Raw genomic sequence first — 14,830 nt, 5'->3', positions numbered from 1 at the left:
CCTGTTGTCAGAACGTACCGGAGACTGAGAGGCTGGAAAGCAGCTTTGCTGAGTACAGCTTTGTGGTGCTGGTGGAGAGCAAGCTCAGGATGGTGCAGCAATGCACCCTTGCAGCAAAAGAGGCCAAGAGTCCCCATGGCCAAGAGATTTTGTTGTTGGTGTGTGTGGGGGGGGGTGTTCTTACTCTCTCTTCATTGCTGGTGAGGCTTTGTGAGGAGGCCTATGTCCAGTAGAGGTCTTCTCACTAGAGGAAGGACATGGATGTGGTGGAGGCAATCCAATGTATGACCACCAGGATGCTGCAGGGACTGGAACATCCTTGCTATGAGGAGAAGCCTAGAAAGGTGGAAGGGGGGTTTTCAGCCAGGAGGCAAGGATGCACAGGGCAGATGTCATCAATGTGTCTATATCCCGAGTGGGAGGGAATGAAGACAAGGGAGAGAGAATGTTCTCATCAGTGCCATGTCCAGGGCAAGGATGAACGGGGGAAGCTGTAAAGATGTGCCCTTTCTCTTGGAAGAGATGGCAACACTTTTTTGGTGTGACTGTGGTCAGCCGTGGCACTGGTTGTACAGGGGGCTGTTGGGAGTCTCCATCCTTGGAGGCACTGAAAAGCTGAGTGGACATCTCTGACAGCATGTTCTTGCTGACCTTGCTTAAGGAGGTCAGCCTGAAAGAGATGATCCCCAGAGGTCCCTTGTGCACTGACTGATTCTGTTTGCTATGTTACTGCTTGTGATGGCCCGGTAGCTGTGATTGGAAAGAGACTTGGTGAAGCGTGTGTTGCCATGGGGAGCTTGGGTCAGAGGTGTGGGTAGAAGTGCATTAGCATTTCCAAGGTTTTTGGCAAGGGAAGAGTTGGTGTCTGGGCTGGAAGCAAACAGGCGGGTTTTGCAGAGGACTTAATACATTACAGTGTTCTGGTGGACTTTTCCTCCAACTTGATGGCCTATTGAGCCCTGGCTTTGTGCTGGTTGAGGTTGGATGAGCACTGGGACAAGTAAAGAAGAGGAGGCCTCTTACGCTTGGATGCAGGAAAAGTTTGTTGAGGAAAATGTCATGAAAAGGCAGGAGAACCAAGGGAACCAGTGTGAGGTAAAAGTAGGGCAACCATCAGCCAGGTCCCCTGTGTGTAGCAGGTGTTGCCCAAATCCTGAGGTCTTTGTGGCCCACAGTGGGAGCAGTGCTCTAGAGATTCCCAGGGGGTTTAGGTTGTGAGATAGTGTTTGAAGTGGACTAGATCAGAATGAGAAGTGCGGAGAAGGAAGTTGGAGAAGAAGAGGAGTTCCATGAGCCATGTGTCCATGCAGCAGGAGGTGGGCCCATTCTCTCCTGGATTTCAGGCATGCTGAGGTGCTGGGCTGGCTTTTATGCTGGTCCCCGAGGGGCAGGACAGCCTTTGGGCATGGCAGCATTTGTCAGCAAGCAGCTGGTGCGTGCCACAGCCTGGCAAGTCATGAGTTGTGGTTGTGTTTTCCTTCCCACAGCACTCTCTTTGCATGTTCTCCTGTTGAGGTTTGTCCATCTGGTCCTGGCGGCAGCTTTTAAGCATAATAATTTAAGGCCAAATACTTGGTGTTTGTGGTGCTTTTTAGGACACTTGGCAGAACTTGCAACCAAAGTGTTTGAGAGGTGGGGTGGTGTGAGTGAGATCATCCCATGGCACTCATGTGGTGTGGTTTGCGAGTGCATTGTGAAGTGGGTGCCCCATGTCCTCACAGCCGTGTCAGGCTTGTCTGGGCTTTGGAGCTGTGCTGGCTCTGAGGGGCTGCCCCTTCCATTGCATTCAGTCCCTCCCCACCTGGTTGCCAGGTTGCTAAGCCTGTCTTCAAGCCTTTCCCTTTGGGGGAGCTCTGTGGGTGTCCTGTTGCCCAATAGTTTTTGTGAGGTTTTCACCTGAGGGTCTGGGTTTATGGAGTTAACTTCGGTTTATTTAAGTTATTATTTAGTTAACTTAAGTTTATTCCAAGGAAGGAGTGGCAGAGGCAACATGTGTTGAAATGATCAGAACACTTTTTCTCCATCGCCCTTTGTCATTTTGGGAGAGGGAGTATGTATTTCAGGATGGGAGGTGGACCTGCAGGAGGGGAGGGTTGGGGGAAGGTGTTTTAAAATTTGCTTTTATTTCTACTAATTCTACTCTGTCTTTTGATTTTGATAAATGAATTTCCCCAAGCAAAGTCTGTTTTGTTGCCACTGGAGACCCGTGAGTGATCTCCATGCTGTTATCTCAACTCGGGAGCCTTCTGTCATATTCTTCCATGTAGTAGTGGAAGTGATTGAGCAGCTCAGAGATGAGTTGTCACCCAGCCAACGTTAACCCAGCCTGGAGCCCCGTCTTTGTAACAGATCTGGGTCGCAGGCTTATAGAATAGAAAAGATCATAGAAGACTTCGCGTTGGAAAGGACCTTAAGATCATCTAGTTGCAACCCCCCTGTCATGTACAGGGACACTTCACACTAAACCATTTCATCCAAGGCTCTGTCCACCCTGGCCTTGAGCACTGCCAGTGATGGAGCATTCACAACTTCCTTGGGCAGTCCATTCCAGTGGCTCACCAACCTTACAGTAAAGAACATCTTCCTTATATACAATCTAAACTTACCCTGTTTAAGATGTAACCCATTACCCCTTGTCCTATCACTACAAACTCTAATGAAGAGTCCATCCCCAGCATCCTTATAGACTACATTCAGACACTGGAAGGCTGCTCTGAGGTCCCTACACAGCCTTCTCTTCTCCAGGCTGAACAGCCCCAGCTTTCTCTGTCTGTCTCCCTACAGGAGCTGATCCAGTCACCTGATCAACCTTGTGGCCTCCTCTGGACTTGTTCCAACAGCTCCATGTCCTTTTTATGTTGGGGACACCAGAACTGCACACAATACTCCAAGTGAGGTCTCACGAGAGCAGAGTAGAGGGGCAGGATCACCTCCTTCAACCTGCTGGTCACACTCCTTTTGATGCAGCCCAGGATACGGTTGCTTTCTGGCCTGCGAATGCACACTAAAGCTGGCTCATGTTCATTTTCTCATCGACCAATACCCCCAGGTCCTTCTCCTTGGGCTGCTCTGAATCTCTTCTCTGCCCAGCCTGTAGCTGTGCCTGGGATTGCTCCAACCCAGGTGTAGGACCTTGCTCTTGTCATGGTTAAACTTCATGAGGTTGGCATCAGCCCACCTCACAAGCGTGTCAAGGTCCCTCTGGATGGCATTCCTTCCCTCCAGTGTATCAACCGAACCACACAGCTTGGTGTTATCGGCAAACTTGTTGAGGGCGCACTCAATCCCACTGTCCATGTCAGCAACAAAGATGCTGAATAAGACCAGTCCCAGCCCCAGTCCCTGAGAGACACCGCTCATTTCTGGTCTCCAGCTGGACACTGAGCCACTGACCACAACACTTTGCATGCTCAAAGCCATGGCTTTTTCCTGCACCTTGTCCCATTGCCCCAAGGAGGGCCTCTGTGTACCAAGGACAGGAGGATTGTGGCGTCACACTGGGGGCCAAAGCCTGGCAAGTCATGAGTTGTGGTTGAGTTCTTCCCACAGCACTCCCTTTGCTTGTCCTCCTGTTGAGGATTTGTCCATCTGGCCCTGGTAGCAGCTTTTAAGTATTATAATTTCAAGTGAAATATTTCGTGTTTGCTATGCTTTTCAGGACACTTGGCAGAACTTGCAATCAAAGTGTTAGAGAGGTGGGGTGGTGTGAGTGAGGTCATCCCATGGCACTCATGTGGTGTGGTTTGCAAGTGCATTGTGAAGTAGGGGCTCCATGTCCTCATAGCCCTGTCAGGCTGGTCTGGACTTTGCAGCTGTGCTGGCCATGAGACGCTGCCCCTTAGATCGCATTCAGTCCCTTCTCACGTTGCTGCCAAGTCGCTAAGCCTGTCTTCAGGCTTGTCCTTTCCCACTGGGTGAGCTCTGTGAGTGTCCTGTTGCCCTATTGTTCTTGTAAGGTTGTCACAAGGGTGTGCTAGATTTATGTGGAAAGTTTATTTGGAGGAAGGAGTGTCAGAGACAACGTGTGGTGAAATGATCATAACGCTTTTTCTCCATCGCCCTTTGTCATTTTGGGAGAGGCAGTATGTATTTCAGGATGGGAGGTGGACCTGCAGGAGGTGGGGGACTGGGGGAAGTTGTTCTAAGATTTGTTTTTATTTCTCCTAATTCTACTCTGTCTTTGATTTTGATAAATGAATTTCCCCAAGCAAAGTCTGTTTTGTTGCACTGGAGAGCAGTGAGTGATCTCCATGCTGTTATCTCAACTCGGGAGCCTTTTGTCATATTCTTCTACACAGTTGTGGAAGTGGTAGAGCAGCTCAGTGAGGACTTTTCACCCAGTCAAGGTTAACCCAGCATGGAGCCCTGTCTCTGTAGCAGATCTGGGTCACAGGCTTGTAGAATAGAAAAGATCATAGAAGAGTTTGCATTGGAAAGGACCTTAAGATCATCTAGTTCCAACCCCACTGCCATGTGCAGGGACACTTCACACTAAACCATTTCATCCAAGGCTATGTCCAAAGCGGCCTTGAACACCAGCAGGGATGCAATCCTTTTTCAGTGTGAACATGGTCAAAGCGTGGAAGAGGTTGTGGTGTATCCTTGGTGAGAGCTACTGATGCCCAGCAGGCCATGCCTAGGACCGGCTGCTGTAGCTGGCCTTGCTGGAGCTGGTGTGTTGAAGCAGCTGCTCCCCAGAGGTTCCTGCTAAAGTAAATGATTGTGTGATTGTGATTGCTGGGCTGGAGAGCCATGCTGGGGAGGAGAGTTAGTCAAGTGTGTTCTGTCCGTGCTTCATCAGAGGCATGCACAGGGAAGTGTGAGCCAGTGATGGGCTTGTATCAAGTTCTAGAAGGCCTCCACCTCCCGCTGTGTGTTGTTGTTGGGTGTCCTGGCGTATTTCCTAGAGTGGCCATACTTCACCCACCCTGATGGCCTATAGAGACCTGACCTTTTCTGCATGAAGTTGAAAGAGCCTTGGTAGAAGAAAGTAAGAGGAGGCGTCTCAGGGCAGGATGCAGGAGAATTTTATTGAGGCAAAATAATTGAGAAATCCCCTGTTTAGGATTTAACCCATTACCCCTTCCCCTATCACTACAGTTCCTAATGAAGAGTCCCTCCCCAGCATCCCTATATGCCCCCTTCAGATACTGGAAGGCTGCTCTGAGGTCTCCACGCAGCCTTCTCTTCTCCAGGCTGAACAGTCCCAACTTTCTCAGCCTGTTTTCATACAGGAGGTGCTCCAGTCCCCTGATCATTCTCATGGCCTCCTCTGGACTTGTTCCAACAGATCCATGTCCTTTTTATGTTGAAGACACCAGAACTGCACACAATACTCCAAGTGAGGTCTCATGAGAGCAGAGTAGAGGGGCAGGATCACCTCCTTCGACCTGCTGCTCACGCTCCTTTTGATGCAGCCCAGGATACGGTTGGCTTTCTGGGCTGCAAGCACACACTGCCAGCTTGTGTGCATTTTCTCATTGACCAGCACCCCCAAGCCCTTCTCCCCGATGGCAGGGAAAGAAGTGGTGGGAATCCAGCAGTTGGCACTGGTGTGCACATGCAAAAGAAGAGGCCCTGGCTACAAGAGGAAAGAGATGGGATTGCATGGGCAAAACAGGCAAGCCTTTTTGCCTGTGTGGAAGGGCAAAGAGTAGAAGAGGTGGTGGACTCTCTGTGCTGGGAGCTACTAAAAAACCAGATGGCCATGGAGCCACGAATGCAGCTCCAGTTGCCCTGTTCATGAAAAGGGATGAAAGCACCTTCTCTGGAGAGGTTTGTGCTGTTGAAAATGATTCTGAGGAGACTCAGGCTGGGATGCTGGAGAATTTATTGAGACAAAAGAATGAAAATGTAAAAGCACCAAAAGCACCAAGTGGAAGTGAGACAGTCTGAGGTGCAAGGAGTGCGACCATGAGCAGAAGTCTTCTGCTTGCAGTTCTTCCTGCCCTGCAGTGCAAGCAGCATACCAGATGTACCCGAATGGTCTTTGACTTGTAAGAAGGGGTTTACAGGAGAGAGTCCTGGACACAGGCAAAGAGATGATGGGAAGAAGGAAGCAGTACAGCAGGAGGAGGTGCAGGGGCAATATCTTCAGGCATCCTGGGCACGCCCCTTGCCCTGTTTCTTCTCTTGGTGCCTCGAGAGAGGGAGCTGTGGAGGGCAGGTCCACGTGTCAGGAACTGCCCAGAACTGCATCCTCAGACCTTGCCATGGCTACGAGGGTGCAGGTGGTTGGTTTCAGGCGTGTTGTCAATGGCCCTTAGCAGATGTTGCATCCCCTTCCTCTGCCGTAGCAGCCCAGGCCTCCGAAGCCGTAGCCAAGGCCGTAGCCGAAGCCCCCAGAGGAGACGGGCACTCCCTGGGCGCTGAGGACGTTGCCCACGGCAGCGGATGAGGAGGATCCGACGGCGGTGCTCTGGGGGAAGGAGCTGAGGATGGGTCCTGGCAGGGTGACCAGCACGGTGGAAGGCTGGATGACGACGCGGGAGTCCTCGCACTGCCTGACACAGGGCTCGTTGCAGCTGTTGGCCAGCGGGGTGGGTCCGCAGGGGCGGCAGAGGTCGTAGCAGGCCAGGTGTGTGGGGTGGAGGGGCCCTGTCAGGGGAGAGGAGAGGAGAGGAGAGACTGGAAGAGGGGGTGTGGGAGAGCGGAGGGGCGCTGGTGTATGGAGACTGACCCACGGTCGGGCGAGGCAGTGGGGAGGCTGGTGTGGGGCTGTGGGGCTGTTGGGGTATATTTGCGTGGGGTGCTGAGGCTGGGGCAGAGCGTGCTGGAAGAGCCGGGGCAGGGGGGCAGGAGCAGAGGGCAAGGGGCTTGAGGCTCACCTTGTTGAGCGCGCAGGAGAAGGCGTCAGCAGAGGCGAGTGAGGGACAGAGGCGCTGGGCCGGCTTTTATGCTGTGCTGGAGTGCCCGAGGGCTCTGAGACAGTCTTTGTGCATGACAGCATGTTTGTGCAAGCAGCTGGGGCATGGCAGATCCTTGCAAGCAATTAGCTGTGGTTGTGTTTTCCATTCTGCAGCTCTTCAATTTCATGTCCTCCCTTTGAGGACGTGTCCTTCTGGTCCTGGCGGCAGCTCTCTAGTGGGAGTATGACAGGTCAAAACTTGGTGTTGATGGGATGTTGATATTGTGCAAAACATGGAAACCAAGCTTTGGAGATGTGGGGTGTCGTCGGTGATGTCATGTCTTGGTAGTCGTGTGGTGTGGTTGTGTTTTCCTTCCAGGAATTCTGGATGTTCATGTCCTCCTGTTGAGGACGTGCCCTTCTGGCCCTGGCGGCAGCTTTCATGTATTACAGACCAAAGGCTTGGTGTTGGTGGTGCATGTCATGGCATTTGGCAGAACATTCAACAAAAGCTTTGGAGAGGTGGGGGTGTCGTCAGTGATGTCATTCTGTGACACTCGTGTCTGTGGTTTATGGGTTTCTTGCAGTGCTTCCTGATGGATGACGTAGAGCTCATCCCTTTGTATGTGTTAGAAAATCAAGAGGGTGGATCTGGCACACAGGAGGCTGGTGAGCCATACCTGTGGCCAGTGTTAGGCTCCATTTACGTTTCTCAGATTTCCAGGTCCATCTCTTCAGTTATTTCAACTCTATGTCCTGAGGTGATAATGACATACAATGAAGAAACAAGAAACCGGGGCTGTACTCATTTATGCCCAGTGCAGGTTAAGACATAAATCCTCTTCTTCAGCAAACAAGTCATAATTTACAACATCTGAGTCTTCTCATAGTGTACTTATGAGCAAAAATATGTAATTACCTGCCAGTGGTAAGAGTGCTCCTTGTTCTTGCTCTGTCATGGTTTGGATGTTACTTGTGTCACTCCTAGAAGCATGAAATCCTCAGCATTCCAGGAGCTGCTAGATCTGCTTCAAAAGCCTTTTAGGGTTAGCTGATGCTTTGTACCTTCCAGATTGGAGGTTTGGTCTGATGCTGTTCCACAATGTAGTGGTTTCTGAGTGAACTGCCAGACAAAAGGGGATGTGTAGGAGACAGCAATTTCCAGGTGATATTGGACGCATATTGCCCCTACAGCCCTTTCTTGCCATGTGTTCTGCCTAAATGCTGCCTCATTTTGACCTCATGGCGCTGCTCCCAGCATAGCTCAGGCCATACCAAAAGCTGGGGTAGCCAAAATCAGAGCAAGAGTTGAGTGAAGAGTCACGTGCACCCCAGGATGCGGTTTGCCCCCCTGTCTGCCAGGGCACACTGCTGACTCCTATTGAACCTGCTGCCAGCCAGCACCCCCAGGTGCCTTTCTGCAGTTCCTGCTCTCCAGGAACTCCTCTCCCAGCTGTGCTTGTGTCCAGCATCGCTCCATCCCAGGCGCAGAATCCAGCATTTGTGCTGCTTACATTTCATGCCTTTGATGGCTGCCCAGTGCTCCAAGCTATCTCGATCCTTCTGCAAGACCTCTTATCCCTCCAGAGAATCAACAGCAACTCCCAGTCCCTTCAGCAAACTTGTGAACAGTGCATTCAACTGCTGCCTGTAGATGTGTGATAAAAGTATTGTCCAGAAATGGCCCTAGAATGGAGCCCTGAGGAATATTGCAGGTGACCATTCACAAAGCACATCTAGCCCCATTCACTGTGACATTTTCAGCGCTGCTCTTCAGCAGTTCTTTATGCAATGTATGGTGTACCTGCTCATGTCACATTTGACCAACTTGTCCAGGAGGATGTTGTGAAGGACAAGAGTTCATCCAGGACAGATGCAAAGTCTTGTTTCTGGGGAGAAGTGACCCAGTGTAGCAGGAATATCTGGTGGACCAATGGGTTAGAAACTGACCATTAAGGGCAACCTACCATTGTAACAAATGGGCCCATCAGTCTCCAGGGTTGCACTGACCAGTGTTGCACTGGGGATGGGGAGGGGACCATCCCTTTCTCCTCAGAAATGCTGAGGAGAATCCCATGTGGGATTCATTTCTTGGCTCCCCAGTGAGGAAGGACTTGGACTTTAAGGAGCAAGAGCAGTGCAGGGTAACCAAGAGACTGGAGGGACTGGATCATGTTTTGTACAGAAGAGGGTAAGAAGTGAGCCACCCAAGATAGAAGGATGTGGAGGGGGCCCATCATCAATGTGAATAAACCCCTGATGGCAGGGAAAGAAGTGGTCGGAATCCAGCACTTGTCACTAGCGTGCACATGCAGAAGAGGCCCTGGGTACAAGGGGAAAGAGATGGGATTGCATGGGCAAAACAGGCAAGCCTTTTTGCCTGTTTAGAAAGAGAAAGAGTAGAAGAGGTGGTGGAGTCTCTGTGCTGGGAGCTACTGAAACACCACCTGGCCATGGAGCCACGAATGCAGCTCCAGTTGCCCTGTTCTTGAAAAGGGATGAAAGCACCTTCTCTGGAGAGGTTTGTGCTGTTGAAAATGATTCTGAGGAGACTCAGGCTGGGATGCTGGAGAATTTATTGAGACAAAAGAATGAAAATGTAAAAGCACCAAAAGCACCAAGTGGAAGTGAGACAGTCTGAGGTGCAAGGAGTGCGACCATGAGCAGAAGTCTTCTGCTTGCAGTTCTTCCTGCCCTGCAGTGCAAGCAGCATACCAGATGTACCCGAATGGTCTTTGACTTGTAAGAAGGGGTTTACAGGAGAGAGTCCTGGACACAGGCAAAGAGATGATGGGAAGAAGGAAGCAGTACAGCAGGAGGAGGTGCAGGGGCAATATCTTCAGGCATCCTGGGCACGCCCCTTGCCCTGTTTCTTCTCTTGGTGCCTCGAGAGAGGGAGCTGTGGAGGGCAGGTCCACGTGTCAGGAACTGCCCAGAACTGCATCCTCAGACCTTGCCATGGCTACGAGGGTGTAGGTGGTTGGTTTCAGGCGTGCTGTCAATGGCCCTTAGCAGATGTCGCATCCCCTTCCTCTGCCGTAGCAGCCCAGGCCTCCGAAGCCGTAGCCAAGGCCGTAGCCGAAGCCCCCAGAGGAGACGGGCACTCCCTGGGCGCTGAGGACGTTGCCCACGGCAGCGGATGAGGAGGATCCGACGGCGGTGCTCTGGGGGAAGGAGCTGAGGATGGGTCCTGGCAGGGTGACCAGCACGGTGGAAGGCTGGATGACGACGCGGGAGTCCTCGCACTGCCTGACACAGGGCTCGTTGCAGCTGTTGGCCAGCGGGGTGGGTCCGCAGGGGCGGCAGAGGTCGTAGCAGGCCATGTGTGTGGGGTGGAGGGGCCCTGTCAGGGGAGAGGAGAGGAGAGGAGAGAATGGAAGAGAGGGTGTGGGGAGAGCGGAGGGCGTGGGGGTGCGAGGGGCGGTGGTGCAGGAGGGCGAGGCAGTGGGGAGGCTGGTGTGGGGCTGTGGGGCTGTGGTGCTGGGGAGGCGTGAGGGGTGCTGAGGCTGGGGCAGAGCGTGCTGGAAGAGCCGGGGCAGGGGGGCAGGAGCAGAGGGCAAGGGGCTTGAGGCTCACCTTGTTGAGCGCGCAGGAGAAGGCGTCAGCAGAGGCGAGTGAGGGACAGGGGCGCTGGGCCGGCTTTTATGCTGGTGCTGGAGTGCCCGAGGGCTCTGAGACAGTCTTTGTGCATGACAGCATGTTTGTGCAAGCAGCTGGGGCATGGCAGATCCTTGCAAGCAATTAGCTGTGGTTGTGTTTTCCTTGCTGCAGATCTTCAATTTCATGTCCTCCCTTTGAGGATGTGTCCTTCTGGTCCTGGCGGCAGCTTTCTAGTGGGAGTATGAGAGGTCAAAAACTTGGTGTTGATTGCATGTGAGAGATTGTGCAAAACATGGAAGCCAAGCTTTGGAGAGGTATAGGTGTTGTCAGTGATGTCATCTTGCAGCACTCGTGTGGTATGGTTTGGGGATGTGTTGTGATGAGGGGCCCCCATGTCGTAGCAGCCCTGTCAGGCTGGTGTGGGCTTTGGAGCTGTGCTGGCCCTGGGGGGCTGCCTCTTCCATCACATTCAGTCCCTCTCCACCTTGCTGCCCGTTCTCTATGCCTGTCTGTAGTCCTGTCCTTTCCTGTTGGGTGAGCTCTGTGGGTGTCTCAGTGCCCTTTTTGCTCTAAGGTTGTCACTTGGAGTAATGTATTTTTCTGGAAAGTTTTTTGTAGGCACAGGTTTGTCAATGTGGCTTTATGTGATGAGGCCTGAAACTTTCCCCATGTGTGGTAGAGCCTCTTGAGATTATCTGTGGTGCATAAATTCATGGAGAACCACTTCCCGTGAAGGGATCCCAGGATGGAGCAGGGAAAGAGTGTGAGAAGGAAAGAGAAGCGACAATGTCTGTTCAGCTGATCACAATCCTCAGTTCCTCATCCCTTTGTGCTGTTTAGGGCAAGGGAATACGTACTTCAGGAGGGAAGTTGAACCTAAGGAAGGGAGGGAGAGGGGGAAGGTGTTTTCAGGTTTGTTTTTATTTCTCATAATTCTACTCTGACTTTTGATTTTGATAATTTAAATCAAATTCCCTGAGTCAGGTGTGTTTTGTCGCCTTTGGAAACCTGTGAGTTATCTCCATGTCCTTATTTCGACTCAGGAGCCTTTTGTCATATTCTGCTCATATCATCCTCTTAAGGAAAAGGAGTGATAGAGCAGCTCAGAGAGCACTTGGTGCCCTGCCAAAGTAAACACCACAGAGAGCCCCATCTTCACAGCAGGGCTGGGTCACAGGCTTGGTCCAGCACTTGTCCCAGTGTCCCCTGCAGGGCCTGTCTGGACCAAGGTGAGGATCACTGTGAGCTCAGAGCGGGGGCTTTCTGTGTGACCTCAGAGCAGAGGGGTGGTGAGTTGGGGCCGCCTGCAGAGATGGTCCCGAGATTCTGCAGCAGGGAGGATGTTGGTCAGAAGATCCCCTGCGTGGGTCACTGTTGGGCCATGCAGTGAAGAGGGGCTGGTGGCTGCAGAACCTCCAAGGCAACATTTGTGGAACCCATAGCAAGGTGAGACCACGGGCTGGGAATACTGGTGTGTTTGGAATGGGGACCTAGCAGCCAGGTGGTCAGTGCAACACCAGCCCCCCACCTGGATCAGAGAAGAACTGCATAGCAAAGAGGGTGGTGACCCTGGCACCCTGCATGGGATACCCAAGGTCCTTGCAGCAAGGGGAGGAATGGACACTCTTCTGCTCCTTGGCAAAGCATCACCTGGAGTTCTGTGTCCAGTTTTGGGCTCCTCAGTGGAAGAGATACATGGAGGTGGATGAAAAGCTTTCCTTGAAAGGAGAGCCATGCCCAGCAAGGTCAAGGTGACAGGCTGTGGTTTTTGATGTGGATTTTGAGAGGGTAAATTATGCTTGAGCGATCTCTGTGTCTTTTCTGTTGAAGCCACTGGGTGTTGGAGAGAGGCCGAGCTATGTTTGTTGTTGAGCTGTACTTGAAGGAAGCCTTTGTCACTGTCTCCCATTACATGTTCCTAGAGAAGTGGAGAAAGCCTGGGTTGTACAAGGGCCCAGTGAGGTGGACTGCGAAGTGGTCAAAGGGCTGGGTCCAGAGGCTCGCGATTAGGCTGTGGCCACATGGGAAAACAGATGGAATTCCATGGGCAAAGAAGGAATTGCGGAACTGGCATTGGCATTTTCCGTGTGAGGTTGGTCAATAGGTGGAAGAGGTTGTGGAGTCTCCTGGGTGGGATCTACTGAAAACCCAACTGGGCATGGTTAGGACAAGCTGCTATAAGTGGCCCTGCTGTGTCAGAGGGGGTGAAGCAGCTGCTATCCAAAGGTTTATGCCAAACCGAATGGTTGTGTGATTCTGTTTGCTGGGAGGGCTGGAGAGCCTTGCTGGGGAGGAGAGTTAGTCCAGTGTGTGGTGGGACAGGGGCACTTCATCAGAGGCATGCAAGGGGGAGCGTTACAAAATCATTTGTTTTAGCCAGTGATGGGCTTGTATGGCATTCTGGAAGACCTCCACATGTCAGACTATGTTGTTGCTGGTTGTGGTGGCATATTTGGTGCTCAAGACCTCAAGGTCCCTTTCCACCCCCCCAACCCCGCCCCTCCCCACTCCCCAATGTCCTGGCTTTGTGCTGTGTGAAGTTGGAAGATCCTTGGTTGAAGTAAGGAAGAGGAAAAGTCACAGGCTGGGATGCAGAAGAATTTTATTGAGGCAAAGGAATGAAAATGTAAAATCATAAGGTGGTAGAGAGCTGGTGTAAGGTGTGAGTAGGATGACCATTCACTGAGGTTTTCTGTTTGAAGGACATGTTGTCAGAGCACTGAGGTCTTCCTGTCCTGACTTGGGAGAAGCCCGCTAAAGGCCCCTTGAATCTTTCTTAGCTCATGAGATGCCAATTGTGACAGAGAGTACCTGATGTAGCAGATGCAGTGAAGTGGAGAAGGAAGTGGGAGAAGAAAATGAGATCCATGGGCAAGGGTAACAAACAGCTTCAGCTCGCCCTTGGCCTGCTTGCTTTCTTGGTGACTTGAGAGGAGGAGCTGTGGAGAGCAGATCTATGGATCAGGAATAGCCCGGACATGCATCCTCAATCATTGCCATGGCTTCATTAGTGCGGGAGGCTGATATCAAGCATGCTGTCAGTGGCCCTTAGCAGATGTTGCATCCCCTTCCTCTGCCGTAGCAGCCCAGGCCTCCGAAGCCGTAGCCAAGGCCGTAGCCGAAGCCCCCAGAGGAGACGGGCACTCCCTGGGCGCTGAGGACGTTGCCCACGGCAGCGGATGAGGAGGATCCGACGGCGGTGCTCTGGGGGAAGGAGCTGAGGATGGGTCCTGGCAGGGTGACCAGCACGGTGGAAGGCTGGATGACGACGCGGGAGTCCTCGCACTGCCTGACACAGGGCTCGTTGCAGCTGTTGGCCAGCGGGGTGGGTCCGCAGGGGCGGCAGAGGTCGTAGCAGGCCATGTGTGTGGGGTGGAGGGGCCCTGTCAGGGGAGAGGAGAGGAGAGAATGGAAGAGAGGGTGTGGGGAGAGCGGAGGGCGTGGGGGTGCGAGGGGCGGTGGTGCAGGAGGGCGAGGCAGTGGGGAGGCTGGTGTGGGGCTGTGGGGCTGTGGTGCTGGGGAGGCGTGAGGGGTGCTGAGGCTGGGGCAGAGCGTGCTGGAAGAGCCGGGGCAGGGGGGCAGGAGCAGAGGGCAAGGGGCTTGAGGCTCACCTTGTTGAGCGCGCAGGAGAAGGCGTCAGCAGAGGCGAGTGAGGGACAGAGGCGCTGGGCCGGCTTTTATGCTGGTGCTGGAGTGCCCGAGGGCTCTGAGACAGTCTTTGTGCATGACAGCATGTTTGTGCAAGCAGCTGGGGCATGGCAGATCCTTGCAAGCAATTAGCTGTGGTTGTGTTTTCCTTCCCAGAATTCTGCATTTTCATGTCCTCCTGTTGAGGATGTGTCCTTCTGGCCGTGGCGGCAGCTTTCAAGTATTAGAGACCAAAGGCTTGATGTTGATGGTGTATTGCGGGTGAAAAATTGAGCAGGGTCTTTGGTCCGGAATTAGTGCTACCTTTTCTCGGCGGAGGAAGAATGCAAGCAGACTCAATATGAGGCATAAGCAGACTTCGTTTATTTGCTCGGTACACTCCCTTTTATATACAACTATATCCACTAGTCAGTTACTGATTGGCTATTAGCTTCTACTTGGCGATAGCTGATAGGTTATAAGCCTAAAGGTATTAACAAAGTTACAAGTTTTGCTCTCGGACTTGGCGATAGCTGATAGGTTATAAGCCTAAAGGTATTAACAAAGTTACAAGTTTTGCTCTCGGTACTTTCCACTCCGGGGCTTTCCACTGTTGCTCAACCTTCAGTACTTTTCCACTGTTACAATAGTCAAGGACTCAGGCCTATCCTAGGCCATAACTATCACAATTGACTTTCTGGACACAGGGGATTTCTGGATCCACTGTGACCTTTCTCCTTGAGCCATTCTCCAACA

General features: G+C 52.4%; 3 protein-coding genes across 3 annotated transcripts; all 3 read right to left on the bottom strand.

The window, feature by feature from the left end:
- Nucleotides 1-6,235: 6,235 nt before the first annotated feature.
- Nucleotides 6,236-6,949, bottom strand: LOC133211618 (feather keratin 1-like). Its single transcript, XM_061352150.1, has 2 exons — nucleotides 6,838-6,949; nucleotides 6,236-6,597 (listed from the first exon to the last, which is right to left on the bottom strand). The coding sequence occupies exons 1-2, from the start codon at nucleotides 6,947-6,949 to the stop codon at nucleotides 6,263-6,265; spliced, it is 447 nt and encodes a 148-aa protein (XP_061208134.1). The 3' UTR covers nucleotides 6,236-6,262.
- Nucleotides 6,950-9,855: 2,906 nt separating this feature from the next.
- On the bottom strand, nucleotides 9,856-10,203 carry LOC133211613 (feather keratin 1-like). Its single transcript, XM_061352145.1, has one exon. It carries the CDS (start codon nucleotides 10,168-10,170, stop codon nucleotides 9,856-9,858), a length of 315 nt encoding a protein of 104 aa, XP_061208129.1. The 5' UTR covers nucleotides 10,171-10,203.
- A 3,286-nt stretch (nucleotides 10,204-13,489) lies between these two features.
- LOC133211612 (feather keratin 1-like) lies at nucleotides 13,490-14,291 on the bottom strand. The gene is made up of 2 exons (XM_061352144.1): nucleotides 14,059-14,291; nucleotides 13,490-13,830 (listed from the first exon to the last, which is right to left on the bottom strand). Exon 2 carries the CDS (start codon nucleotides 13,808-13,810, stop codon nucleotides 13,496-13,498), a length of 315 nt encoding a protein of 104 aa, XP_061208128.1. The 5' UTR covers nucleotides 13,811-13,830; nucleotides 14,059-14,291; the 3' UTR covers nucleotides 13,490-13,495.
- Nucleotides 14,292-14,830: the final 539 nt, after the last annotated feature.

Source organism: Neopsephotus bourkii, unplaced genomic scaffold, assembly GCF_033783945.1.
Source record: "Neopsephotus bourkii isolate Nb327-2 ecotype Australia unplaced genomic scaffold, CSIRO-AGI_Nbou_v1 NB_621, whole genome shotgun sequence".
Classification (NCBI taxonomy): Eukaryota; Metazoa; Chordata; class Aves; order Psittaciformes; family Psittacidae; genus Neopsephotus; species Neopsephotus bourkii.
The sequence above is the reverse complement of the archived record's forward strand: the minus strand, read 5'-3'. Positions and strand labels throughout refer to the sequence as shown.

What these genes read in the sequence shown, in the direction of transcription:
- LOC133211618 (XM_061352150.1), bottom strand. Translation starts at nt 6,949, where the DNA reads ATGCTGTCATGCACAAAGACTGTCTCAGAGCCCTCGGGCACTCCAGCA. An exon ending in GCTGACGCCTTCTCCTGCGC is followed by an intron (nt 6,598 to 6,837) that starts GCTCAACAAGGT and finishes CTCCCCTGACAG; the next exon opens with GGCCCCTCCACCCCACACAC.
- LOC133211613 (XM_061352145.1), bottom strand. Translation starts at nt 10,170, where the DNA reads ATGGCCTGCTACGACCTCTGCCGCCCCTGCGGACCCACCCCGCTGGCC.
- LOC133211612 (XM_061352144.1), bottom strand. Translation starts at nt 13,810, where the DNA reads ATGGCCTGCTACGACCTCTGCCGCCCCTGCGGACCCACCCCGCTGGCC.